Here is a 26,164-nt window from a genome sequence, read left to right as displayed (position 1 = left end):
GGTACAACCCTGTGCCCCTAGTGTATGTTTTTGGGCACCTGTGGGTGGCCCACAGAGCAGGGTATGGGCTGGTGGCAGCTCCATGCTGAGTTTGACAGGTGCTCTGAGTATCCTCCATTTTGGGATACCCAGGCCCTGCCATTGGAATTAGTTGATTCCTGATAGAAAACAAGATGGCCCCTGTGGCCTCTTGCTTTCTATTGCCTGTTACCTTGTTTTCTGAAAGTCCTGGGAAGCCCTGACTCTGTCCCTTCCCCCTGACTGGCTGTTGGGTGGAAGTTCCATATATGATGTTGTTGTGAAGTCGAGTCCAGACTGGCTGGAGCCTTCCCAGTGACTGTATGTTGTGGGTACACCCTCTGGGTGGGACCTGGGTGAATGGAGTGTGTGACCAATATGCACTTCTTGTTGTGGCTGTCTAGTTTCTGGTATGAGAGACAAAGACTGAGACAGCCCTGCCCGAAACTGGCCTGAATGCAGTGTGTAGTGTTGTATGGCTGGGTACTTGTCCCAATCCACATTCCTTGTTGTGAGTGTCTGAGGGGGAGGAGGATGGCCTGAATGCACCGTGTGCCTGACTGGCTGACTGACTGCATGAATGCCCTTCTGTATGATTGGCTGCTGAGTGTGACCCAGCAGTGTGGATGAGAGACAGGATAGTATATCTGGGGACCTCTCACCACTGGAAATTGTTCAGAAGCTGTGTCTACACTTGAAGAGTAACTGGAACTGCTGATCCTCGACGCCCAGCTGGAAGAAGAAGACTTGCTGTTGCATTTGCTTCGACCTGATCTGAAAGCTGTCGAAGACTGATCCGAGAGAGGACCTGGTAAGGCGCCCTCTTCCCGTGCTCCGAGGGACCATTGAGCACTGGCAACCTTCGCCGAAGCTCCCTGGAAGTCAGACCCTCTAAAGGCTGCCAACCGGAGACGGGGACCGCTGAGGAGAACGAAGTGAAGCACCCGGACTTCGCCGCTGTCGATGTCCATTGCCGTCGACCAGGGTTCGCAGGTTTGTGTAACCGCTGGAGGCCCGTCGAAGTTGTGTTGCCCCAGAAGAGGGGACCGATTGACGCCGTGTTGCCGACGACTGGAGCCGCCCGCTCCTTTGCCTAAGAACATTTGAATCGAAGGACTCCCTTGTCCGCACCGACGACCGCTTTATCCTGCCGGAGAGAGTCAAGGCCGAGGAGAATCCGCCGGTGGGTTTCCCGCCACCTGTAGGCCACAAAGACTTCGACAACTCGACACCCTTGCTGGGCCACAGTTCTTCTGAAACTCTTTGCGGTTCAGAACTACAAACACTGAGGTGCCCCGCACACCTCATCCTCGCAGGACGTCACCGAAGAGCACCGCCTGAATCGACGCCGTGGTCTCAGCACTCTCGAACTTCTCTTCGACGCCATCGACGCCAAGTTCACTTTCTTCAACGCCTCTCGACGATCTTTGACTCCAGCGTGAAAGGGGGTCACTCAAGAAGGATCCATCGCTTCTTCGAAGAACTCTGCTCCACCAGGTACATTGGGGGGGTAAAAACATTATAGGAGGAAATACGACTATTGAGCAATATATGGACTGGGCTTGTGCTATATCTTTATTTTACAGGTTGCCCTGGTGGGGGGATCTCCACACAGAACTGTGTTTAGGTAACTGACTCGGTATTCTGCAAATTGTTTCAACCATCTTGCTTTCCTTCCTATCTCTTTTGCTGGTTTCCTTGTTATTGATCTGTGTGACATTCTGACAGTATAGTTGGTGCACTTTAATGAAATCTGATAATATTGGTGGTACCACTTTAGAATTGTATATATTTGCCATTGTTGACTTCTGAGTACAAAGTGAGTTATTGTGATAGTGTACATACCTTTGAATATTAATTATATAAAGACTGTGTTTTCAGTAATACAGTGTGTGGACATTACTTTGTGGGGGCTTGGGGACTACACTATACTTAAGAACCAGCCTGCATCACCCCCTGAGAAGCTAGGCCTTGATTGCTCGTCCATTGCTACCTTATAGAGAATCTTGGCTGGGGTCCTCTGTGCCTCTCCTCTACCATATAGAGAGCAGATGTACAGACACCCCCTCGGTCCTTTACACTGGTGGCAGCGGTGGGATGCATATGGTTTTAAGAATCAGTGTATAACCGTGCCACTTACAAAATATCTGCACTTTATTAAATTAGGGTTTAGTTGAGTACAAAATAACTGCATTATAAACAATGGAGTCTATTGCAAATGGTAAATTGACTAGGATGAGCTTAGAGGCTCTCCGGAGTGCTTGTGAAGCCAGGGAGTTAGACTTTGTGGATAAGTCTAGGGCTGAGCTGATAGCTGTCCTGGTGGACTACCAGACTGATGGTGAAAATCTTGATGAGGGGGGGAATGCAACCAATGAGGACTCTACCCCTGGGGTTTCTGCTGAATTTGTTTCTGGGAATGCCACCATTCCTGCTGCCTCTGTTCCGAACCTCAGCAATTCCATAGAACTTGAGTTATTAAGGCCTTTGAATACCGCAAGTTGGAGATAGAAGCTGAGCTTAAGAAAGAGGAGCTGGCACAGCAAGTGGAACTCAAGAATAGGGATCTTGAACTCAAAGACAAGGACACTGAATATGAGAGAATCCAGCTAGAAAAAGCTAGAGTGGAGACTTCAGCGAAATCAGTTGAGAGTGGCAGGTCCCCAGCCACCAAGTTTATGAAAGATTTGGTTGGTGTGTTTTCGGAGGGTTCTGATATCCTCCAATGGATTGAAGCATTTGAAATGGCTTGTGCAATTCATGATGTTGACAAAAGAGATTGGGCTAAGTGTTTGTTAAGCAGAGTGCCTCAGACTGGATATGACTGTATTCTGAGTGTGGAAGAAAGGGGTCAGTATGAGTGTATGAAATCTGCTACAAGTTTGGCAAGACACCTACCCAATACCTTAAAAGGTTAAGGGAATTTAAGAAAAGAGAGAATGGCCCTCATTAGGACTCCGGCGCTAAACCATGGTGCTATTAGCACCATGGTCCATGCCGGAGTCCGCCATGGAGAAAGGGGGAATTACCACCCCATTCCAAGGTTGGCGGGGCGGTAATTCCCCCTTTCTCCATGGCCCTTCCCCATTCCCATTTTTGCCACAAAGGGCTCAATGGGAATGGGGAAGGCGGCAATTACGGTACCGCAAATTGCAGTACCGTAATTGCCATCAAGGTCCCTTTGCGGGTACCTACTTTAACGGCTGGTCCAGACCAGCCGTTCAGGTCGGGAGCCGCAAAGGGACCTCGTAGTAAGGCGTTAAGGGGTTAACGGTGCCGCAGCCTTTTACGGCACCGTTAACCCCTTAACGCCAGGGTCCTAATGAGGGCCAATGTGTCTTGGGTTGACTGGGTGAGTGCTGCGCACATGAACATGATGGGGTGGATTGATGGTTAATTGATGGTTACAAAGTGAAAACGTTTGTTGAATTGTCCCACCTGTTGTTTTTTGAGCATTTTTCTGAAGCCTGTTCACTGGAGCTGCGTCAGTATGTTGCTGACCAGAACATTTTGGATCCCTTTAAGCTGGCTACATTGGCTGACAAGTGGGTCTCCCACCGGGTGTCCCCTAAGGACTCCAGTGGGAAGGACAAGGACAAAGAAAAGGGGGCCTCTCAGAAAGCTGAGGAGTCCCAAAAGCAGTCACAGTCTGGTAAACCTAAACATTCCTCCCCTAAAACCCCAAAAACTAGTGGGGATAAGTCATCTGTGGGTGGGAATAAGAGTAGTGGTCCACCTGCTGCAAAGCAGGCTCCCAGTGGTTCCAGTACCGTACCCCTCACTCCCGGCACATGTTGGGATTGTGGGGCTCTGGATCACAAGAGGGGTGACTCCAAGTGTAAAGGTAAGGCACTTGGAGTACAGGCTGTCAGCCTGACCTACCCTTACCCCATGTCTGAGGTGGAGGCCACTGTCCTCTTCTCCTCTACAGGGATCACATTTGGTGCTCCTGTAGAGATTTCCTTAGTGTCCCTTGGGGCCTGGGACCAGTACGCGGAAGTACTGGCGACTATCCCACTGAACACCCGTAGGGTTTTGAGAAGTGTCCTCCTGAATGGCCAGCCTTCTACTGGCTTGAGAGACACCGGGGCGAGCATGACAGTGGTGGACAGGACCCTGCTCAAGCCAGAGGACTATGTAGGTGCTCCTTTGAGAACCACCAGGTTAGCTGGTGGGCCTCCCAAATTATCACCTGTAGCCTTAGTCACACTCGTAATTGGAGACAAGACAGCAAAGCTTCCTGTCCTGGTTCAGGACAATGTCCCTGCTAACATTCTGTTAGGAAATGATCTAGTAGAGTTGGGGTTGATCTCGGATGGTCTCCCCTGACTGCTGCTGCTGTCAGTAGGTCACAGGTGACACAGGGTCTGGCTGTGAGCCAGGTACCCGAGCCAAAGGCGAGGCCTAAGGCAAGAATAGGAGCATGCTATTTCCTAAGCAGATCCATTCCCAATAGATTCAAAGCACAGTTGTCAGTATGCACAACAGGAGCAAGACATGGAATAGGTCCTATAGAAAATTGGATAGGCCCTGAAATGGGGCTATGAACAGGCGTATTAGAAAAACCTATTGATGCGTTTACTTTCCAGAGAGGGCACAGTAGGTACCAATTTATGGAATATAGATGTATGGGTAGCCCCGATATCAAGTAAGAACTTCATCTTTCCTGGTTTTGCATCTTTAAGTGATAATCAACATATGGGCCCTCATTACGACCCAGGCGGTAAGTTACCGCCTGGGCCGTGACTTTACCACCATGGCGTAAACTACGTTTACGCCATGGTGGTTGGCGGATTTACCGCCCCATTCCAACCTTGGCGGGGCGGTAAATCCCCATTTTTCCATTTTCCCTTCCCCATTCCCATTTTGCCCCATAGGGCATAATGGGAGTGGGGAAGGCGTTAATTACGCCACCGTAAATTACGGTGGCGTAATTAACTCCATGGTCCCTTAGCGCCATGGATTTTAACACCTGCTAAAAGCAGGTGTTAAAACCTCCATGGCGCTAAGGGACCTCGTACTCAGGCGGTAAGGGTCGGCGCTGTTTACGGCGCCGTAAACCCCTTACCGCCTGAGTTGTAATGAGGGCCATGGTCCTTCGGGGTCTACTGGAATCTGCACTCTCCCTTTACCCTCTCTTGGGCATCCCTATTCTACATAATCATCTGAATGTGTGTCATCTTCATAGTAATCTCTTGCTGAATACTGTTGGCCTTCTCTGGGATCAAAATAATTCTGCTTCTCTTGGATAGTAACCTCTTCACCATTACTTTTTCTCATCTTTCCTCTAGCAAAACCACACCCTACTGACCCTCCTCTTCCTCTAGGCCTTAATGGGCAGTCACTGATCCAATGATCCTGACCTTTACAATAATGGCACCCTTTATCTGAACCATTCCTTCCATTGGAAGGTGGCACACTTACTCCTTGTCTCCTTCCTATAAACATACCTCATCCCCTCTGCACCTGTCCTAGTCCTCTCTCAGGAAATGCTTGTTGCATCAATGCTCTAGTTTTTAAGCTATTCAGCTCTCTTTCTTTCTCAGTCTTTTCCTTACTGTGTCTATCCGCATAATACCAGCCCATCGTTAGTATCTGAGCAGCATTTTGGTTTGGCCATGTGTACTCATATGTTTGAATGTCATGCTTAAGGTAAGGAAGCAATCCTTCTCCAAAATGTGAACAGAAAGCCTTTTGCCTTTCTGTAGTACTTAGGTCCATTCTGCTGAAAGAGCTAGAAGCCTGCTCTTTCCTGGTGAAATATTTCTCAACTGATTCTCCTTCATCCTGCTTACAAGTAGTTAGCTTATCCCAGTTCATCTGCTTTCTGGGCACTATCTCTTCTATTCTTCTTATTATGTGCTCTGACAAGGCAAGACTAGTTTTGTCTAAACAACCCTGCCCATTTCCGTATTTGGTCATTGGGCCTCATTACGACCCAGGCGGTAAGTTACCGCCTGGGCCGTGACTTTACCACCATGGCGTAAACTACGTTTACGCCATGGTGGTTGGCGGACTTACCGCCCCATTCCGACCTTGGTGGGGCGGTAAGTCCCCAATCCCCATTTACCCTTCCCCATTCCCATTTTTGCCCCATAGGGCATAATGGGAGTGGGGAAGGCGTTAATTACGCCACCGTAAATTACGGTGGCGTAATTAACTCCATGGTCCCTTAGCGCCATGGATTTTAACACCTGCTAAAAGCAGGTGTTAAAACCTCCATGGCGCTAAGGGACCTCGTAATCAGGCGGTAAGGGTCGGCGCTGTTTACGCTGCCGTAAACCCCTTACCGCCTGGGTCGTAATGAGGCCCATTGTCTCATCGTCCAATGCAGTCCATTTAATGGGAGGTTCTTAACTATCCTGTTTTGTACACTGTCTCCAAATGTCTGGAGGTAATATACATGAAAATAGCTGGTCAATATCACTCAGTCTTAGAGGTCCTGTCTTTAGCACACAGTTTGTTTGGCTATACAATTGCTCTGGATTCTGTCTAATATCTGGAAAGTCCTTGGTAAAGGATAATACTTACATACGATTACAAGGCACATGCCCATGATGTGTGGGATTGTTACTATCATGGGGTTCTGCTGTGGTACTGGACTGGGTAAGGGGATTCTATCAAGCCACCCTAGTAGTGTCACTATGATATCTGAGCAGTCATCTGTAGAAATGGCCCCTTTTTGGCGATCCCTCTCCATTTCTTTGTAGTGGTCTGGAAGATCATATTCTTCTCTTCTCCCTTCTTGTTTACTATTAGCATCTTTGCATAAGTGTTTTACAGTTTCATTTGCCACAGGCGGTTCTACTTGAGGCGCATTATCCCTAGCTATTTTAATCCCTTCTTCCCCTTTAGCTATCCAAGCATTTACAAAGCGCTTTTGCTTCATCCCTTTGGGATGCAGTTATGCTTCTAGTCTGGTATACAGGAGTATTTGGTGGAGGACTCACCACTCCCTTCTGGGCGAGAGTAAGGAGGCAGAGGAGTTCTCTTAGTGGAGAGAAGGTATTCTAATAAGGGATCAGTCTCTTCATCCGTGTGTATCATAGGTGCTGTAGCATCAGTACATGGTTTAGATATGTATGCTCCTACTGCTTGTGTCACACTCTCTACCATTCTGTTCCCATCCTTCCTTTTCTTTCTGGAGCTCATAGGCTCTCGCTTTATCTTTTTCTGATTCTGGCTTCTTACTCTTCAGCCGTGCTTCTCTCATTGATTTCTGTCTGGCATCATCTTCCCAAATTTTATATGTCTCTCATTGCAGTGGTCGTACCTCTTTATCTCCTTTGGCTGACAAGGCTTCTCTAAGATACGCTATTTTGTCAAAATAAAAAGTACCATGAAAAGGAAAAGAAAGGGTAGGATCACTAGCTTTGGAGGTATGCTTATGCCATTTCCACAAAAACAGGACTACCGCCAGTCCCTTCTTAATCATTAACTCCCAACCTGTAGTTCCTTCTGGTGGTGTAGGCACATGCTGTTTTGAGGTATTTAAACACTTTCTGCAGCAACATTTCAAACCACTGCAGTTCACTTTAGTACATGCACTTCCCATAGTTACTCAATTACCTGTCTTGGCTTGCCTAGCCTTGTTACCCGTTACCTTGCATACCTTGTGTATCCTTGTTACCTTATGTAACCCTGTGTTAACTTGTGATCACAAGATTATAACCTCTTAGGACAGACTCAAAAGCAGTACCTTTCCCATGGTGTTGTAAAAATAAAGGCAAAAACAAAAATGAAAAATGCATTTTTAACAGCACACGCTCCATGCCATCTGGGAGAGGCTCTCTCAGATTGAGCAGCACCAGGACCACCAGGAATCTCCAAGGCCATTACCCCAGCACACGGTCCATGCCATCTGGGAGAGGCTTTCGCAGATTGAGCAGCACCAGGAGAGAATGGAGAGTATTGCCCCGAAACCACTGGTCAACTCGCAGGTGATGTGGGATGCGGTGCAGGGTGCCTCCAAGAGGGTGGGCACTGCACTGAACCTTCTGTGTCAGCGTGATGCAGATGGCACAGCAAGCACAACCTTCATGAGCCAAAGGGTGCGTTAGTTGGCCGAGCATATGTCGGCCACGAATGAGAGCCATAACTCTGCAGCACATCGAGGGTGGTGAACTGCCCAGTTCTGTTAGCCACCCCAACAGGGAGATCTGGGGTGAGCACTCCATCCAGTCTCTGGCAGCAGGGCATCAGGTGTCCAAGCACCCCAACCCAAAAAAAGATGGCAAGAGTCCACTAAGGTGTGGGGAGGAGATGGTGTACATGTACATTTGACTGGCTGCAGTCCACCAGGGTGGGGGGAGGAGATGGTGTACATATGACTGGCTGCAGTCCACCAGGGTGGGGGGAGGAGATGGTGTACCTATGACTGGCTGTAGTCCACTAAGGTGTGGGGAGGAGATGGTGTACATATGACTGGCTGCAGTCCACTAGGGTGTGGGGAGGGGGCTGGTGTACATGTACATTTGACAGGCTGCAGTCCATGAGGGTGGGGGGAGGGGATGGTGTACATATGACTGGCTGCAGTCCACTAGGGTGTGGGGAGGGGGATGGTGTACATATGACTGACTGCAGTCCACCAGGGTGGGGGGAGGAGATGGTGTACATATGACAGGCTGCAGTCCACTAGGGTGTGGGGAGGGGGATGGTGTACATATGACTGGCTGCAGTCCACGAGGGTGTGTGGAGGGGATGGTGTACATATGACTGGCTGCAGTACACTAGGGTGTGGGGAGGGGGATGGTGTACATATGACTGGCTGCAGTACACTAAGGTGTGGGGAGTGGATGGTGTACATATGACAGGCTGCAGTCCACTAAGGTGTGGGGAGGAGATGGTGTACATATGACTGGCTGCAGTCCACTAAGGTGTGGGGAGGAGATGGTGTACATATGACAGGCTGCAGTCCACTAGGGTGTGGGGAGGGGGATGGTGTACATGTACATTTGACAGGCTGCAGTCCATGAGGGTGGGGGGAGGGGATGGTGTACATATGACTGGCTGCAGTCCACTAGGGTGTGGGGAGGAGATGGTGTACATGACATTTGACTGGCTGCAGTCCACCAGGGTGGGGGGAGGAGATGGTGTACATATTACTGGCTGCAGTCCACCAGGGTGGGAGGAGGAGATGGTGTACATATGACTGGCTGCAGTCCACTAAGGTGTGGGGAGGAGATGGTGTACATATGACTGGCTGCAGTCCACTAAGGTGGGAGGAGGAGATGGTGTACATATTACTGGCTGCAGTCCACCAGGGTGGGAGGAGGAGATGGTGTACATATGACTGGCTGCAGTCCACTAAGGTGTGGGGAGGAGATGGTGTACATATGACTGGCTGCCGTCCACCAGGGTGTGGGGAGGGGGTGGTGTTGGGGATGAGGGCGTGTACATATAGAATAAATCATGGAGTACCGTCAATGGGCTTCATTATGAGTTTGGTGGTGTGGCCAAAAATGGTGCTAATGCAGTGGCGTTACCGCTGCATTACCATACCACCGAACTACAGGTTTGGAGGCAAGGCGGAGGTAAAGCCTCCAGCAGAATGCAGGAGGTAAAGCCTTCACTTTACAACCGGAAAAAGGCCCAGTTGGTGGAATTACTGTCCAGTGGTAATGTCACCGAAATCCCCATGGAACTCTAATAAATGGGAACTAAATAGGGACTAAATGAGGGATTAACACCACTGGACCAAGTGGTGGGAATGGTAAATCCTTTTGGCGGTATCTCAGTGAATTTACCTCTGAGATACCACCAAACCTGTAATGAGGCCCTATGTATCCAGTGTTTCATTGAAGTAATGTGTGCATTCAGTGCACAGTTGCAGTACTGAGAGGTGCATATCTGCGGAATGAGAACTAGCTGTCCATTAGGTCCTGGAGGACAATGGGTCCTTCTCCCACTTCCCTATGTATATTCTGAGGTGCCCTGTTATCACATGGAACTTCTTCATCGTCTGAGCCGGGGGGATGGAGAGGGATTGGGGGAAAGAGGAGGAATATCGTGCAGCATTGCGTTTTTTATAACGATTTTCTCAACTATAACAAGGCTATACATGAGTGCACCACCTATCCGGTGGAGGTACCTGACTCTTCCCTTAAGCAGTCGAAATGCACTCCATGCATGTTCTGGTAATCATCCTGTGTGCCTCGTTATAGCTGTCTCCTGCGGTGTACCAGGGTTCCTCACATTTCTCATCACCTGGGGTAACTGCAGAGAGTCTGAGTCACCTACAACAAATTGAAAGGACAGTGTCGAACATGACCATTTATCTAGGTACATGTTAATAATCCTGTCATGCTGGTTACCTTTGTGTGCTCATCTGTGCTTGTGGATGATACACAGTACATCAATTGGTGTGGGGGAGGGCATTGGCTTTGAATGGGCACTTGCCGTAATTCAGTGTGTCTGGCATCATGTGTTCATTGTTCATGTGTTTTGGTCTGTTTGGACATCACCCCTGAAGGTGAAACTATGGTGCTAAGCCATTTACTGCCCTATAACCGTGCATTGGCAGGGAATGGCTTCTTCGATTTGTATTTTTGTATTTAGGTTTTATATAGCGCTTTAAACCAAAGCGCGGTACATGTGATTATAAACCATACAATACATGAAGATTAGAAAAACATAATGTCAGTTTAACCGGAGTGAAGTAAATAAGATCTCGGAGAGTCAAGGAAAACAGAATAGACAGAGATAGAGCGAAGAGAGAGTTAGAACATTCCAGTGCAAGGGAGCCAGCAGGGAGAAAGAGTGAAAACGCGACTGGGCACAAGCAGGACTAGGGACAGCAAGAAGATATTGTGAACAGGAACGAAGCGAGCGAGAGGGAGTATAGAATGAAACCAGGGAAGAAAGGTAATCAGGGACCAAGGCAAAGAGAGATTTAAAGAAAAGGCACAAGTAATACAATTTGATGCAAGACCGGAAAGAGAGCCAGCCGAGAGACGAAAGAGAAGGACATCCTTGGTCCATGGGTAACCCAGTTTGTCAATTGCTCTTTTGCAGAGGGTTGTGTTCCCCTTTTTTTGAAGGAGTTGTGGGTTAACCCCCTATTGGAAAAGGAGTTGTTGTATCCGTTTGTCTTGGATAATTATTGTCCAATCACTAACGTGCCATTCTTGCTGAACATTTTGGACATGGTGGCACACTTACAATTCCAGAACCTCTTGGAGGGTAACGGATATTATTGTCTTTCCAATACGGTTTCCGGAATGGGCATGGGACAGAAACCGCAATGCTCCATCTGCAAACCAATCTATTATTGAACATGGACCAAGGACAATTATCTGTCCTCATGCTGATGGACCTATCCTCCGCATTTGACGTTGTTGATCACGATTTACTCAAGGGCAGACTACAGTCTCTGGCCGGGTGCTCTACTAAAGCGGCCTTTTGGAGTTCTTCCTTTTTGGGGCCCCAGGAACTCTAGGGTGAACATAGGTGAAGTCTGTTCTGGTCCTTCACCAGTCACCTGTGGAGTGCCTCAGGGATCCTGCATTTCTCCAACATTGTTTAATGTCTATTTGATCCCGTTTCTGCTCTTGCTGATTAGCCTGGGTGTCCAGGTGGCTCATTACGCTGATGACACTCAGGTGATTGTCAAATTGTCAGGTTCATATTCTGAGGATGCAGCTACGTTGAATATCATCTATAAAGCCATCCACCTTTGGATGGCAGCTAACTCCCTGGCTCTAAATGCAAGCAAAACAGAGCTTTTGATTGTAGCTCCCACCATGAGGCTGAGGTCTCTGCCAGTAGAGTATAAACATTTTTTGGGCACGCTGATCCGGTGGCGGAGAGGGTTAAAACCCTAGGGGTGTTTCTGGACGCCAAACTGTCCATGTCATATCATGTGGCTCTTGTTCCTCTTGCGGGTTGATTTAAAAAGCTTCTGTGCAACATTCGGCCTTTTCTCTCTTCTGAGAATTTAGCTACCTCAGCCCCAGTCCTCATTAACACACGTTTGGACTATTGTAATAGTCTGCTCAGTGGCTGCACACATTCCATTATAGCTGCTTGGCTGGTCTCACAGAATGGGGCAGTGCGGATAGTCTCCGGTCTTGCTAGGCGATCCCATGTTACTGTGGCCAGACGGAGGCCTACATTGGCTGCCTGTAAAACCTAAAATCAGGCTTAAAGTGTTGACGCTCACACAGAAATGTGTGATGATTACGGCACCCCATTATCTCACAACACGTCTTCAACTTCAGGTTTCATATCACCCTCTCAGGCCTCAATACTGCATGAGACTGGTTAAACCCAGATTTAGTTTGGTGAAGGCAGGTGGGCGTAGTTTCAGTGTGCAAGGTCCTGATTTGTGGAACATGTTGCCTCCAAATTTGAGAACTGTCAAGAGAACAGTTAAGTTTAAAAAAAAGAGCTAAAGATGCTCCTCATTAACCTACCTCCCGATTAGGCATCGTCCGTCTGAAGCTTTAGAGCTGGTGCTTGTTGACTCAGAGTTTTGCCCCGGTATTCCCTTTTGTACTGCTCCGAATGCTATTTGTTCCGGTTGTCTGTCTTGTGGTCTCATGTGTGCGTGCTCTCAGGACCATTGGCACGTGGCATGATGGTATAAGAACTTTAAATAAATAAAATAAGAAGAGACGGAGCCACGGGGGTTAGAAGACAGAGTAGGCCAATAGAAGCATTAAAGACAGATTTAAGAAGAGCTAGACTAGTAAGAGGGAGACCAAAAAAGGATGAGGACCAGTAGAAAAAAGGAGAACAAGTTTGCAAAGAAATTAGGAGTTTGGTGACTTCAAAAGTCAAGAATGAGTGGGTCTTTCGAATATTGTATATGTGAAAACGGTGAGCTTGTCTAAGGAATGTGATGTTAAAACGAGAAATCGGAGTCAAAGTAAAGTCGAAGATTACGAGCAGTAGAGGAAAGAGTTGAGAAGGAGGAAATGAGATAAGGGAGGGAGAGGTGAGGGTATTGTGTTAACAGAAAAAGAAAAAAACTTCAGTTTTAATAGTGTTGCGAATCAAAAAGTGAGCCGACATCCAAGATTGGAAGCTTGTGAAGATGGAGAATTGTGATGTTAAAATATCCAGTGTTGTGTTCACCCAGCAGTGTGATTTGTTTTTCCTCCTGCTCTTCTACAAGTAATTCACACTGTTTCTGCTGCATGTCACTGCTCACCTTGGGCCTCATTAGGAATTTGGTGGTATCTCGGCAGCTGCGATAACACCAAACTTTATATGCCAGATTAGAAGTGGTGGTCATCAGTGAAGTCCCCATTTTGATATATATTTTTTTTTTTAGTCCATGGGACTCAGTGGGGTTTTTCGGTGCAATTACTGCAGCAGTAATTATACCAAAATTTTGCAAAAAGTTCTGATATATGATATGATATTTTATTTATATCGCGCCCATACACAAGTATTTCAGGGCGCGCCCGTACACAAGTGTTTCAGCTCATAGCTGGAGGTGAATCTTCCACATTCCTGCCTAACTTGTAGTTGGGTGGTGCGATAATGTGGCGTTATACAGTAATACCGCCACATTTTACCCACACCACCCAACTAATAATGATCCCTATTATATTTTGTCATTAGAGCACGGCTACTCTGCTACCTATGCGGGTGCCTTTCCTCAATAGATGGCTCTTCAAAGTCTTACCCGTTACTATGTCCGTAAATAAGTAATGCATCTCGCTGCTGCTTAGAACCGCTCTGTCTGTTGGTGAAGTCTGTGACTGTGAACATGTTCAACCTAATCATGTGCTTCTCCTTTTATTTCAATAGGTGACTGATGACCCAAAATACGCAACAGTAAATTCTCTGCACTAATGAAGTGCAAAGCTTCATTGATATGATGCACAATTTCCTAACACCACAGGATAGAAGTCTCGGGTCCAGTTGTCTTCTCAGACTTTTCAGGAACTGGGAGTGAGAAGCCTATTGAATAGGATGGGTTTCATCCATTCAACACACTCGTAGCATCCAGCAACACCGCTGCAATAAATACCCAGCATTACAGACTAACGATGGCAACAGGGTTTAATGTGCAGTAAGACAGGCTTTTTTATTTTGCGTATTATTCCTAAGAGAATACATGTGAGTACTATTTAATGTCAGTTCTAACTGCAAGGCTATTTAAAGGGGTTTGCAAATGTGACTGGGAAAATTGTATCAATGCACTGAATATTTTAAAAGCTTCTACCAGAAGAAAGGTCTTGCTTGTCACTATGACCCACACATGAAAAAGCTCATCTATGCTCTGAGTTTGGGAAACGGGTTCAATGGAAAGTGTCCTTTTATTAATATTCTGACAAAACATATTGGTGAGAAAAGAGCAATCTAATTACATACATATTGCCCGTTTGAGAACATAGGTGTAAAACCTTATCTGTGTACTAAATTTGGGAATAGCTTCCATTTGCATGACACACTTAACTGCCGCCAAAAAATGCATTCCGGTGACAAACCTCATGAGTGCACTGAATGTGGGAGAGGGTTTGCTAAGAAAGGTAATTTTACTCTGTACCGGAGAACACATACAGGTGAGAATCTGCTCGTGTGCACTGAATGTGGGAAAACGTTTTCTCAGATGAGAGCTCGTACTGTCCACCAGAGAACACATACAGGTGAGAAGCTGCACATGTGCACTGAATGTGGGAAAGCGTTTTCTCAGATGAGAGCTCTTACTTTCCACCAGAGAACACATACAGTTGAGAAACCTCACGTGTGCACTGAATGTGGGAAAGTGTTTTCTCAGAAGGGTAATCTCACTTTCCACCAGAGAACACATACAGGTGGGAAACCTCACGTGTGCACTGAATGTGGGAAAGTGTTTTCTCAGAAGGGTAATCTTACTCGCCACCAGAGAACACATACAGGTGATAATCCGCACGTGTGCACTGAATGTGGGAAAGGGTTTTCTGAGATGAGAGCTCTTACTATCCACCAGAGAACACATACAGGTGAGAAACCTCATGTGTGCACTGAATGTGGGAAATGGTTTTCTCAGAAGGGTACTCTTACTCGCCATCAGAGAACACATACAGGTGAGAAACCTCACATGTGCACTGAATGTTGGAAAGGGTTTACTACAAAGGGAGAGCTTACTCGCCACCAGAGAACACATACAGGTGAGAAAACGTATGAGTGCACTGAGTGTGGGAAAGGGTTTGCTACAAAGGGAGAGCTTACTCGCCACCAGAGAACACCTACAAGTGAGAAACCTCATGTGTGCACTGAATGTGGGAAAGGGTTTGCTACAAAGGGAGAGCTTACTCGCCACCAAAGAACACATACAGGTGAGAAACCTCATGAGTGCATTGAATGTGGTAGAGGGTTTGCTACAATGGGACATCTTATTGGCCACCAGAGAACACATACGGGTGAGAAACCCCATAAGTGCATTGAATGTGGGAAAGGGTTTGTTAGTAAGGTAGTGCTTACTCGCCATCATAAAACACATACAGGCGAGAAACCTCATGTGTGTACTGAATGTGGGAAAGCGTTTGCAGCAAAGGGAGAGCTTAATCGCCACCAGAGAACACATACAGGTGTGAAACCTCACATGTGCACTGAATGTTGGAAAGGGTTTACTACAAAGAGAGAGCTTACTATTCACCAGAGAACACATACAGGTGAGAAACCTCATGTGTGTACTGAATGTGGGAAAGGGTTTGCTCAGAAGGGACAGCTGACTCGCCACCAGAGAACACATACAGGGGGGAAACCTAATGAGTGCATTGAATGTGGGAAAGGGTTTGCTACAAAGGGAGAGCTTACTATCCACAAGAGAACACATACAGGTGAGAAACCTTACATGTGCACTGAATGTTGGAAAGGGTTTACTACAAAGGGAGAGCTTACTATCCACCAGAGAACACATACAGGTGAGAAACCTCATGTGTGTGCTGAATGTGGGAAAGGGTTTGCTCAGAAGGGACAGCTCACTCTCCACCAGAGAACACATACAGGTGGAAAACCATATGTCTGCACTTAATGTGGGAAAGGGTTTCTGCGGAAGAGACAGCCTATAGACCACCAGAGGACACAGAGGGGAGACACCTTCGGAAGTCAGAATGGCCAAGACAGTGTTATCCCTTTTGCAGCACATGCTACAATGCTACAGGTTCCTCACTAGTGTCTACACTATTGCCTGTCTGAATTGGGGTTGTTAAGGTTGCTAGTGGATACCCCCCATATGCCGATCCCAGGCCAGGGTACTATTGCAAACGGGAGGATGCATGCCCCATTTTAAAGCACCACCTTTTAAGATATTGGTTTGGTGTGCAGAGCATGGGCAATATGTCAAGTATTGCCTTAAACGATATGGCAATCTTCACTGAGCGGTGAGGCAATGTAACTCATGCAAATTACAAAATATAATGGTATATTCCTTCCTAAAATGAAAGGATTTTAGACATAATGACATTGTGGCCGTTCCCCCCTGAATTTCAAGAAGGTTTAGTGGACAAAACAAATCCCTCCAACCTGGAAGAAGTCTATCATAATTCCCAGACACAAGAAGGGCAATCGTGAAAATCCTCTAGATTATCGGCCTATTGCCCTTCTAGATCCCGGGGCAAGATGTTTGCCCGCCTTCTATTAAGAGCGTTCAATCATTGGGTGAAATTAAAATCATTATCAGATGGATTTGTGCCTGGACTGGGAACCTCAGTGAATCTACTGGTCCTCTCGCTCATCAAGCAAGGCCTATTTATGTGGCCTTTATCGATTTTAAAACTGCATTTGATTATTTTCTGCTTGATCTGCTGTTTGAAAAAATGGAAGAAGCAGCATGTCAGGGGCATATTCTAGCCTTGGTCTAACATGCAGACGATTTGGTGCTTATGTCAAAGACCCCCAAAAGGCTGTGAAATGTGTTATCTGTTCTAGAAGCCAGATGCAGATAAAAATCTGCTCACTATGAATTTGAAGAAGACCAACCTACTCATGTTGCCCCGTGAACCATCTGCGACTAAGCGCTCTTTCATGTGGCACCTGCATGGCTCTTTTCTTAGTGTAGCCATTGAATATCGGTACTTGGGGATCAACACAAACAATAGCCCTCGGGATCTTCCCTATCGGCTAGAACTCCAAAAAATAATCTTAACTGCAGTGTGCCAAGCCCGAAGTATACACAAAAGGTATAGGACACGTTCATATGAACCTGTAATGATCTTTTCCAAACACAATGTTGTCCCCATCGTAACGTATGGGGCTGAGACCAAGGTATATGAATTTGCGTTATTCTGCAACAGACTTGAAAGTCTGTTTTGGAAAAGAGTGCTTTCTCTTCCATGAACTCAACCCATTGCAATCTTGCGATATGAATTGGGTCTGTTGTCGCTAAATGCAATATCTATGTGGATAATGCTTAGCCTGTATAGGAAATGTGTTACGCCAACTGCACCTTGCTCTCGGCGATATCTACGCTTCTAGCATCTGGTGCTGACAAGTCCTCACATTCATGGAAAGCTAAATCTATCACCTTGACGGCAGAGGCTGATATCTCACTATTCCTACTCGTAACAAACCCCAATCGGGCCAAAGTGAAACTGTGGCTATATGATTGGTGCCAAACTTGGGATACCTGCATGAAATATAAGCATGTGAAAACTAGACACTTTAAGATAAAACCCATTAATCAACCAGAAAAGTATCTAATCAGGTTCTCTGCGGCCCAAATACAGAACCTTATTTATCCTTTTTTCATTGCATTTGTGGAAGGCAGGAGAAGTCCAGGCTATTAGAGCTAAGATGACCAATAAGGAGAGAGCTTGCAGATATTGAATCATCTATTGGTACATTGCCAAGCTCTGTTGCCTAAAAGAAAGCGCTTTTTGCATCATTTATTTAAGGACTATCTTATATGTTAACACCTGAAGCCTTGTGGCTGCTGATCTTAAGTGGACAATGAATAGCAGTCACTTGGCAGCTATGAAATATCTTGAGTCTTTGCAATTGGACTGATTGGTTCTGCTGAATGACCATCAAGCAAACACATTGATATGCTCTTCTGTGACGGTCCCTTCAATGCTGCCAGGCACTACTGTATACAATGTTCTGCTGAATGACCATCTAGCAAACAACTTGAGCTGCTATTACTGGCTCTGTGAAGTTCCCTACAATGCTGCCAGGCACTACTGTATATAATGTTCTGCTGAATGACCATCAAGCAAACACCTTGAGCTGCTATTACTGGCTCTGTGAAGTTCCCTTCAATGCTGCCAGGCACTACTGTATACAATGTTCTGCTGAATGACCATCAAGCAAACACCTTGAGCTGCTATTACTCGCTCTGTGAAGTTCCCTTCAATGCTGCCAGGCACTACTGTACGCAATGTTCTGCTGAATGACCATCAAGCAAACACCTTGAGCTGCTATTACTCGCTCTGTGAAGTTCCCTTCAATGCTGCCATGCACTACTGTATACAATGTTGTGCAGAATTTTGCTAAACTTATTGTCGAATTATTCTATGTTATGTAGGAATTGTAATGACAATGTTTTTTTGAAAGGTCGATTTCTTTTCAACTATATCAAATAAACATTTTATTTTTATTAAATGACCAAACATGTTTACTAAATGAAATTTGATTCTGGATAAGCTGTTGAATTCAAGCCGTACCAAGTTCATTAACTGAATGAAGTGGTGATTATCAGAGTATTGAGCTTTTGCCAACATGTCATTTGCCCTCATTACGACCTCGGCGGTAGCGATGCCGCTATTGGCGGCATGGCTGCCGCCGAAATCACGTCCGGGTCCACAGAATGAGGAATTACCGGGCCATTCCGAGTTCGGAAGGCCCGGTAATTCCTCCCTCCAAGAACCCGGACCCGGTCCTTCCCCATTCCCATTTCAGCCCCCATAGGGCGGAATGGGAGAGGGAGCAAACAATGGGCCATTACGAGTTGGCCTGTTGTTTGCTCCCTCTTCCCCTTGCGGGTTCCGGTAAGCACACCTGGTTTTCCCAGGCGTGCTTACCGTGTCCCACGAGGGGAACTCGTAATGCGGCGGTACGGAGTGAACGGCGCCGGCACCTTTTACGGCGCCGTTAACCCCGTACCGCCAGGGTCGTAATGAGGCCCATTATGTTTTAAATTTAAAAATAAATTGTTAGTACCCATTTGTGTGTTAAATGTTTCTTTTTTCTGGCTTCACTTTTGTGTAGACCTCTTTCTGGAACATAGGCAATTTGTTTTATTTGGTGGGGTGTCTGTCTCCATTTCATTTCTATATTCGAATAAACGCGATTGCCAACTTTATAAACTTTCTGATCGTCATGTTTGTATTTCACTCAATTTCCTTCAGGTTGCACAGTTCAGACCACAACATGAGTTATGGTACATGCACAAGATCCTATTTTATTTAACTAATTACGACAGTGTATGTTTCATACAACATATCCATCAATAATTGGACGATAATGCTGGCTGCTGTGGGTTGCGATGGCCGGCACAGCATGTGGTGTCCAGCGTTTTCTCCATGCGTGGCTGTTGGAAGCTGGCTATGTGGGGGAAAGGAAATCTGAAAAAATTATCTGAAGGAAAAATGTGTGCTTTGAGAATAGAGGCAGATGATGCTTTGACAAGTCGCAGGTGTCGGCACCGCACACCCCCACCTGTAAAAACACAGCACTCCTTATAGAAATGCCCGAGCATGTAATAGGTGAAGGGACTGTGAAAGAAAATAACACATCACATTGTGGAACACACCGCAGCAGGGCCCAGAGGCTAATTCTGGCAGATTCCCTGCTAACTGATTGGCAGACAGGATGCAGAAAGCTGCTAATGTATATATCAAATTAAACTTAATCAGCCAAACTGGTTCCAGTCCTACTCGTGTCCACACTGTCCAAGAACCCATCTAGATAGAAAGCGTGACCAAATAGAAGCTCCAGAGCAGATAGGCAAAATTACAAATCACGTTGCATTTTAAGGTTTCAAATAGTACAAGTGAACTTGATATTAAAACAATGGGCGTCATTATGGGGTTTGGCAGTAACCCGCAGGTGCCGCTGGTGGGTTGCCATCAACCCTGTAACACCGCATCCGGCGCCTGACCTCCCACTGCCCCGGGACTTTACAAGTCCAGGCAGAGTGGGAGGCCAGGCGGCGGGTCTGGTAAATCCCCATTCCCTTGGAGTCCCATGGGGGCATGGGAGCACCGGCACCATTAGCAACAGTGCTTATGCTCCTGTGTCAAGTGTGCCCGTCGCAGTCGATGGGCCCGGCAGGGTCAGACCTGTCGGGCGCAACGACCTTGGCAGGCAAACCTGTAGTTTGCAGGTCCGGAAACAAGGGTGGCGGTGAGCTTACCCTTATGAGTCCCAATGTCTTATTCCTAAATATCCTAGACCCTAATAATTGAAATTTCATGATGTATTTAATTTTGTCGGGATAGCACAGCGAGCTGAACACTCACCCCTGATAGCTGTGTGCAACCTGCTGTGGCAGCTACGAATTCCAGCAAGGTCAACTCATACTTCTGAGGTCGATAAATTACTACTTTGTGGGCTAATAATATCAACTGTTCTTTTAGTGCTCTGAGACCTATGGGTGTGTATCGCTATATAAGAAATAGATATTATTAGTCTGTTGAACATTTACAATGTTCTCTTGATTCACATAAAGAGCCGGCAGGGAAAGAAGATGTGCTTGGTTGTAGCACCATGGTGCTATAGGTGCCTTTTCATATATAGTCCGATGTGTCAGGACCGGAATACGCCCGTGCATCCTATCAGTCCGTTATTGCACAGTATGTGAAACAAGACGATTAGCATAATATTAGCGCAGGGAGAACTATCTATAAGGAGCTGGTATTCCTTTTATTTTAATCGTATCAAGTTAGTGACCAGAACTAACATTGATGGGATTTGCATTTTGATGGTCTGACATCGTATACTAGTTATGACTCTCCTCAATCTGACCAAATCCTAGCTTTAGTCAATGGATTTTGTAACTTTGACAAGCAGCTGTTTAGTAGTGTATACCCATCCACCAATCACAAGACAAAGATATTTGAGGCGTGGTGGTATTGGCTGAATGCAATGTTTTGAGTGACTCGATCCCACCACTTCCCTTTCATCTGATGCAAGTTCATTCATCCACATATTCCTCCGAACTAAACTTTTTCCACACACATTCTAGTTCCTGATTGTAATCCCCATCCCCCCATTTTGAACTTGATGTTGTAACATTTTTTTTAAAACTATTTATGGATTGCTCTAAAAAGAGTATGTTCTTTGAAGATGTCTCCGATGTATGAGGGATGACCATGGGGTGGCCGGATACCACCACCTGCTGCATGAGGCAGGGATTGTGGATGTTCTGTGAAGATGTCTCTGGTGTATGAGGGATGACTATGGGGTGGCCGGGTGCCACCACCAGCTCCCTGAGGCAGGGATTGTGGATGTTCTGTGAAGATGTCTCTGGTGTATGAGGGATGACCATGGGGTGGCCGGGTGCCACCACCTGCTGCATGTGGCAGGGATTGTGGATTTTCTGTGAAGATGTCTCTGGTGTATGAGGGATGACTATGGGGTGGCCGGGTGCCACCACCAGCTCCCTGAGGCAGGGATTGTGGATGTTCTGTGAAGATGTCTCTGGTGTATGAGGGATGACCATGGGGTGGCCGGGTGCCACCACCTGCTGCATGTGGCAGGGATTGTGGATTTTCTGTGAAGATGTCTCTGGTGTATGAGGGATGACCATGGGGTGGCTGAATGACACCGCCTGCTCCATGAGACAGGATTTGTGGATGTTCTGTGAAGAGGTCCTCAGTGTATAAGAGATGGCTATGGGGTGGCTGGGTGCCGACACCTGCTCCATGAGACAGGGATTGTAGATGTTCTGTGAAGATGTCCCTGGTGTATGAGGGATGACCATGGAGTGGCCGGGTACCACCACATGCTCCATGTGGCAGGGCTTGCGGGTGCTAAGTGAAGATGTCTCTAGTGCATAAGGGATGACCACGGGGTGGCCGGAGAGAACCACCTGCTCCATGAGGCAGGGACTGTGGGTGCTGAGTGAAGATGTCCCTGGTGTATGAGGGATGACCATGGGGTGGCCGGGTACCACCACCTGCTCCATGGGTCAGGGCTTGTGGGTGTTCTGTGAAGATGTCTCTGGTGTATAAGAATGACCACGGGTGGCTGAGTGACACCACCTGCTCCGTGAGGCAGTGCTTGTGGGTGCTGTGTGAAGAATCCTCACCCCCAGAAACTCTGGAAAAAGCAGCAAGGACTTGTCACATAATTTCCAGGGTGTCTTTAACAGATCGTGACACAAACAGTGCACATTGCACCATTCATATGGAAGCCTGCAGGTCCTTGAGCGTATTCCTTGTGTGTACAAGACCTTAGACATACAGTTAATTATTGCTTTGGTATGCATTAAGTGGTGCTTGGTTTTGTGGTTGAAACATCCAGGAGAGCAGACTGCTGGACAGACCTTCTACCCGCACAACATGGAGCTTGCGCTTTCCCTCCCATGTGCGAGAAGTAGTTGGTATTAAAGTTTTTGGGCGGACTTCGCATTGGGCCGCACAGCAAGATAGAGCTGCCATCAGGAACTGAATCAATTCAACCTTTAAGCTCAACCAATTATGCAACAAAATCCATTCATAACACGAGCATCCTGTAAAACAAGCCCAGCATCATCTGATAAAAGGCTTGCATATAAAACCCAGGCCTCCATGAAAGGGCAGTTGTCTGAGTTTGGTGAAGGGGTGAGAGTGGAGGCAGTTGGAAAGAGGAAAAGATGGAGGAGCAGGAGACGATGGGTGCGGAGAGGCAAAAAGCTTTGGAGGAAGTGATGAAAATAGGAGTAGAGAAGATAAGAGGGAAAGAAAATCTGCAGAGGACGTGTAAAAGGAAGATGAGGAGGTGAGATGTTCAGGTGAAGGTGTGGGGAAGAGGGGAGCAAGGAGGAGGTGGTAGTAATAACGCAGTGATGTAAAGAGGAGGAGGCGGTGGTAAGCGCAGCAGGTGGTGGGGAGAAGCAAGGAGAAGCAAGGAGGATGGTGGTGTAATGAGAACACGGTTGTAATATGTTCAGTGGATGGGTTGGGAAGAGATGGACATGGGTAATTGCTAAGGTGGATTTCTAAACTCTGACCTGGTGGGCAGACTTTTAGGAGGCCACTCTCGGTTTAGTAAAACAGGGGAACCTTCTGGACAAGCCAGACCAATCTAGGTAGCTTGGCAGGCGGTCAAGACTAAATCTCATGAAGGGTGAGAGTGATCGGAAGCCCACAATGAGCACACACAGCAACTAACTACAAATTACTCTTAGGCAAGTGTATATGAAAAATATCTATACATTTATTGTCGGCCGGACCAATAGACACAAGTAAACTTTAGTTTTCAAACAGTTCCCACATAAAATCCTTATACTAAATAACCTATATACAGTACGTTTCCTAATGCAACACAGTAGTAAAACAGAGCCACAACCTTGGCACAGTCTGGACTAAACTTTGCCAGTTTAGCCAAGGTCACTAGTAGGTTCGAATCCTGCAGTTTGATGGCTCTCCGGGTCTCAGCGGCTGCAGGATAGAATGATAGTCCATGACGGGACAGTTGCCTTTCCTCAACTTCCAAAGGAGGTATGCAGAATATTCCGGTTCAGCATTCTTCAGAGCACAGGAGAACAGAACAGCAAGGCACCTACAGTGACCGTCACCAACAGAGAGTGATGCAGGAATAACAGATGCAGGAGTGTTACATACTCTCCTAATTCGGGATCCAGAGGAGCTAGACCTGCGAAATTTAGCAGGAGAATGCATGGGACCACAGACAAGTGATTTCCAAAGTCTCGGGTTTGCACTCAAGACAGCAGCGGTTCTGCGGGATACCCTGAGGTAGAGCTTGTCAGCTCATTGGATGGCCCAGGAACACTTCCGATGGGGCTTGTTCGGTGGATAAGCAGGGGGCACCCAGATTAGTTGTTCCCACTGCTCCAAATGGGCGAATCGCCCTGACAGACCTTCTTGATCGGAGAAGAAAGCAGGGGTCCGATGAGACAGCAAAGGGTGACAGGTGCCAAAAACCTCCAAAGCGTCTTCGGCGGTTTCACAAGTCTGTTTCTTCATGCAGGAGGCTTGGCTCCTTCTGTAGTTTGGGGAAAACTCGGGTGATCGACCTGGAATGGATGCAGAGCCCCTTCTTTTATCCAAGATTAGCTTTGTGTCAAAATCGAGGACTTCCAATCGATCTGCTCTCATGCAGGAATCCCAGTCATGGTTCAATCATGGTCCACAGTGGTCTCAGTCACTCCAGACATCCTGGCACCAGTAGAGTGTATTGGGACCAGACAGTCCCAACCCGCTTCCTGGGCACACACATGACAGGCAGAAGCCAGCGAAAGAGATCGGTTTTCGCTGGAGGATGCATGCGGAAATAAGGAAAAGCCAGGTTGCTCAACCTAGGTGAAGGCAAGGGAAGAAATGGCCATGGGATAGAACAAAAGACTTTGTGGCTCGGCCATTTTCAGACCTGGCCCCAGTCTTGAACCAAATGCAGTAAATGCAATATGATTCTGTAAAAAGTCTCTTTGAGGGTGTCTAGGGCTATAAAACAAAAAGGGCCCCAGCGCACGGCACTGGGAGGTACATTGTGCACTGATAAAAAGGTTGCCAAGAAATTGCAACATAGTGAAAGACTAAGGGAAACATAGTTTCCCAGTACTGACAGTCTGAAGGACGTGTCAGTTTCCCCATAACAATGAGCAAACGCCCAGGGGAGTTCAGCTGAAGGCTGAGCTCCTCTGGTAAAAGTTCAGGATAGGATGATCAGACAAAAGCAAAAGGTTTGGGGGTCCATTATTGGAGGGAAAATTGTTCATAAATAAAATCTTTCCTAACAGGGATGCAATAGAAACAGGAGGGGGTGTGGAGATCAAGAGGAGGTGGTAAGTGCAGCAGGTGTTGCGGGGGAGAAGCAAGGAGGATGCAGTTTAATGAGAACAAGGTTGTAATAAGTTCAGTGGATGGGCTGGGAAGAGATTAACTTGGGGGATGCAATAGTAACAGGAGGAGGTGTGACGAGAATGAGGTGGGAGGTTTAGAGGAGGGGTAGTTGGTAGTAACAGAGGAGGTGGTAAAAGAAGCTGAAGTGGAGGGGGTGAGAAAAGGATTGAAGAATGTGTTAAAAAGGGGACCTGGGGATGAGGGGTCTGGAGAAGACCAGGTGAGATGTGAAGGGGGGAAATGTGTGCTGAATGCCTGTGAGGAAGAATGAGTACCGGCCAGAGCCTCGATGAGTGTGAGTTTCCAGTCCACATGGAAGGAGTAGAACAGATGCTGGCAAAGGTTATTTGGTAACAAGGCATCACAGAGGAGAATAAGATGGTACTGGTGGGCTCTGCGGCCAGGTTTCCTTGGCAGTGCCCAGCCTATGGAGCTTCAAGGTGGGACTCCTCCAGTGGAACCTATGATCCCTGGAGAGTCTGTGGCAGAACCATCATACACCAACTTACTAGGACCAAGCTGCAAGTTGTTGGCCAGCTGAAAAGAGCCTTTGTTTGCAGAAGAGACTGAGTGATGCTGGAGGGAAACTTTGAGAGACATTGGCCCTCACTATAACTCTGGCGGTGGCCGTGCCCTTATTAAGGGCACGGCTGCCGCCAGAGTTGTTTTTTTTTCCGGCATCCGCGAATGGGCAAGAACCGGGTCATGCCGAGTTTGGCGGACCCGGTGATTTCCCATTCGCGGGTGCCGTTATGGCCGGCCTCCCAATCCCCAGTCTTACCCATAGGGCAGAATGGGGGTCGGGAGCATGGTTGCACCGGCACCGTTAATAACGGTGCCGGTGCAATCATGAGTTCTGCTCGTGGCTGCTGGTATGCACGCCTGGTCAGACCAGGTGTGCAGTCCGGCACCCGCGAGCAGAACTCATAGTGTAGTGGAGAGGTAACAATGGCACCGGTAGCACTACCGGCACCGTTGTTGCCTTTCCGCCACACTCATGATGAGGCCCATTTTCTTTCGCGGCTTAGCAACTGTGCCACCACTTCATCAACTCTCTCCATAGTGTCAATAATTTTTATTGTGGTAGGTCAGATATAGGAGACGAACACAAGGACATGCTCGAAGCAGGATACTTGATTGAAAGAATGTATCTTCTAAACCTTACTTCTTAGAGGAGCTCCCTACTCTGAAAATAAAATCAAATA

The 26,164-nt window shown here is 47.1% G+C and overlaps 1 protein-coding gene across 2 annotated transcripts in view; it reads left to right on the top strand.

Annotated features, from left to right (window-relative positions):
• Window positions 1-18,563, top strand: part of LOC138511137 (zinc finger protein 615-like) — an 89,464-nt gene extending 70,901 nt beyond the window's left edge. For both annotated transcript variants that reach the window (XM_069626625.1, XM_069626624.1), the window contains exon 2: window positions 13,777-18,563. In XM_069626625.1, coding sequence (XP_069482726.1) covers window positions 14,441-15,988 — 1,548 coding nt within the window. In that variant the 5' untranslated portion in view covers window positions 13,777-14,440 and the 3' untranslated portion in view covers window positions 15,989-18,563. The remainder of the gene's footprint in view (window positions 1-13,776) is intronic.
• Window positions 18,564-26,164: the final 7,601 nt, after the last annotated feature.

The sequence above is a fragment of the Ambystoma mexicanum genome, chromosome 6p (assembly GCF_040938575.1).
Source record: "Ambystoma mexicanum isolate Mex_15411 chromosome 6p, UKY_AmexF1_1, whole genome shotgun sequence".
Classification (NCBI taxonomy): domain Eukaryota; kingdom Metazoa; phylum Chordata; class Amphibia; order Caudata; family Ambystomatidae; genus Ambystoma; species Ambystoma mexicanum.
The sequence above is the reverse complement of the archived record's forward strand: the minus strand, read 5'-3'. Positions and strand labels throughout refer to the sequence as shown.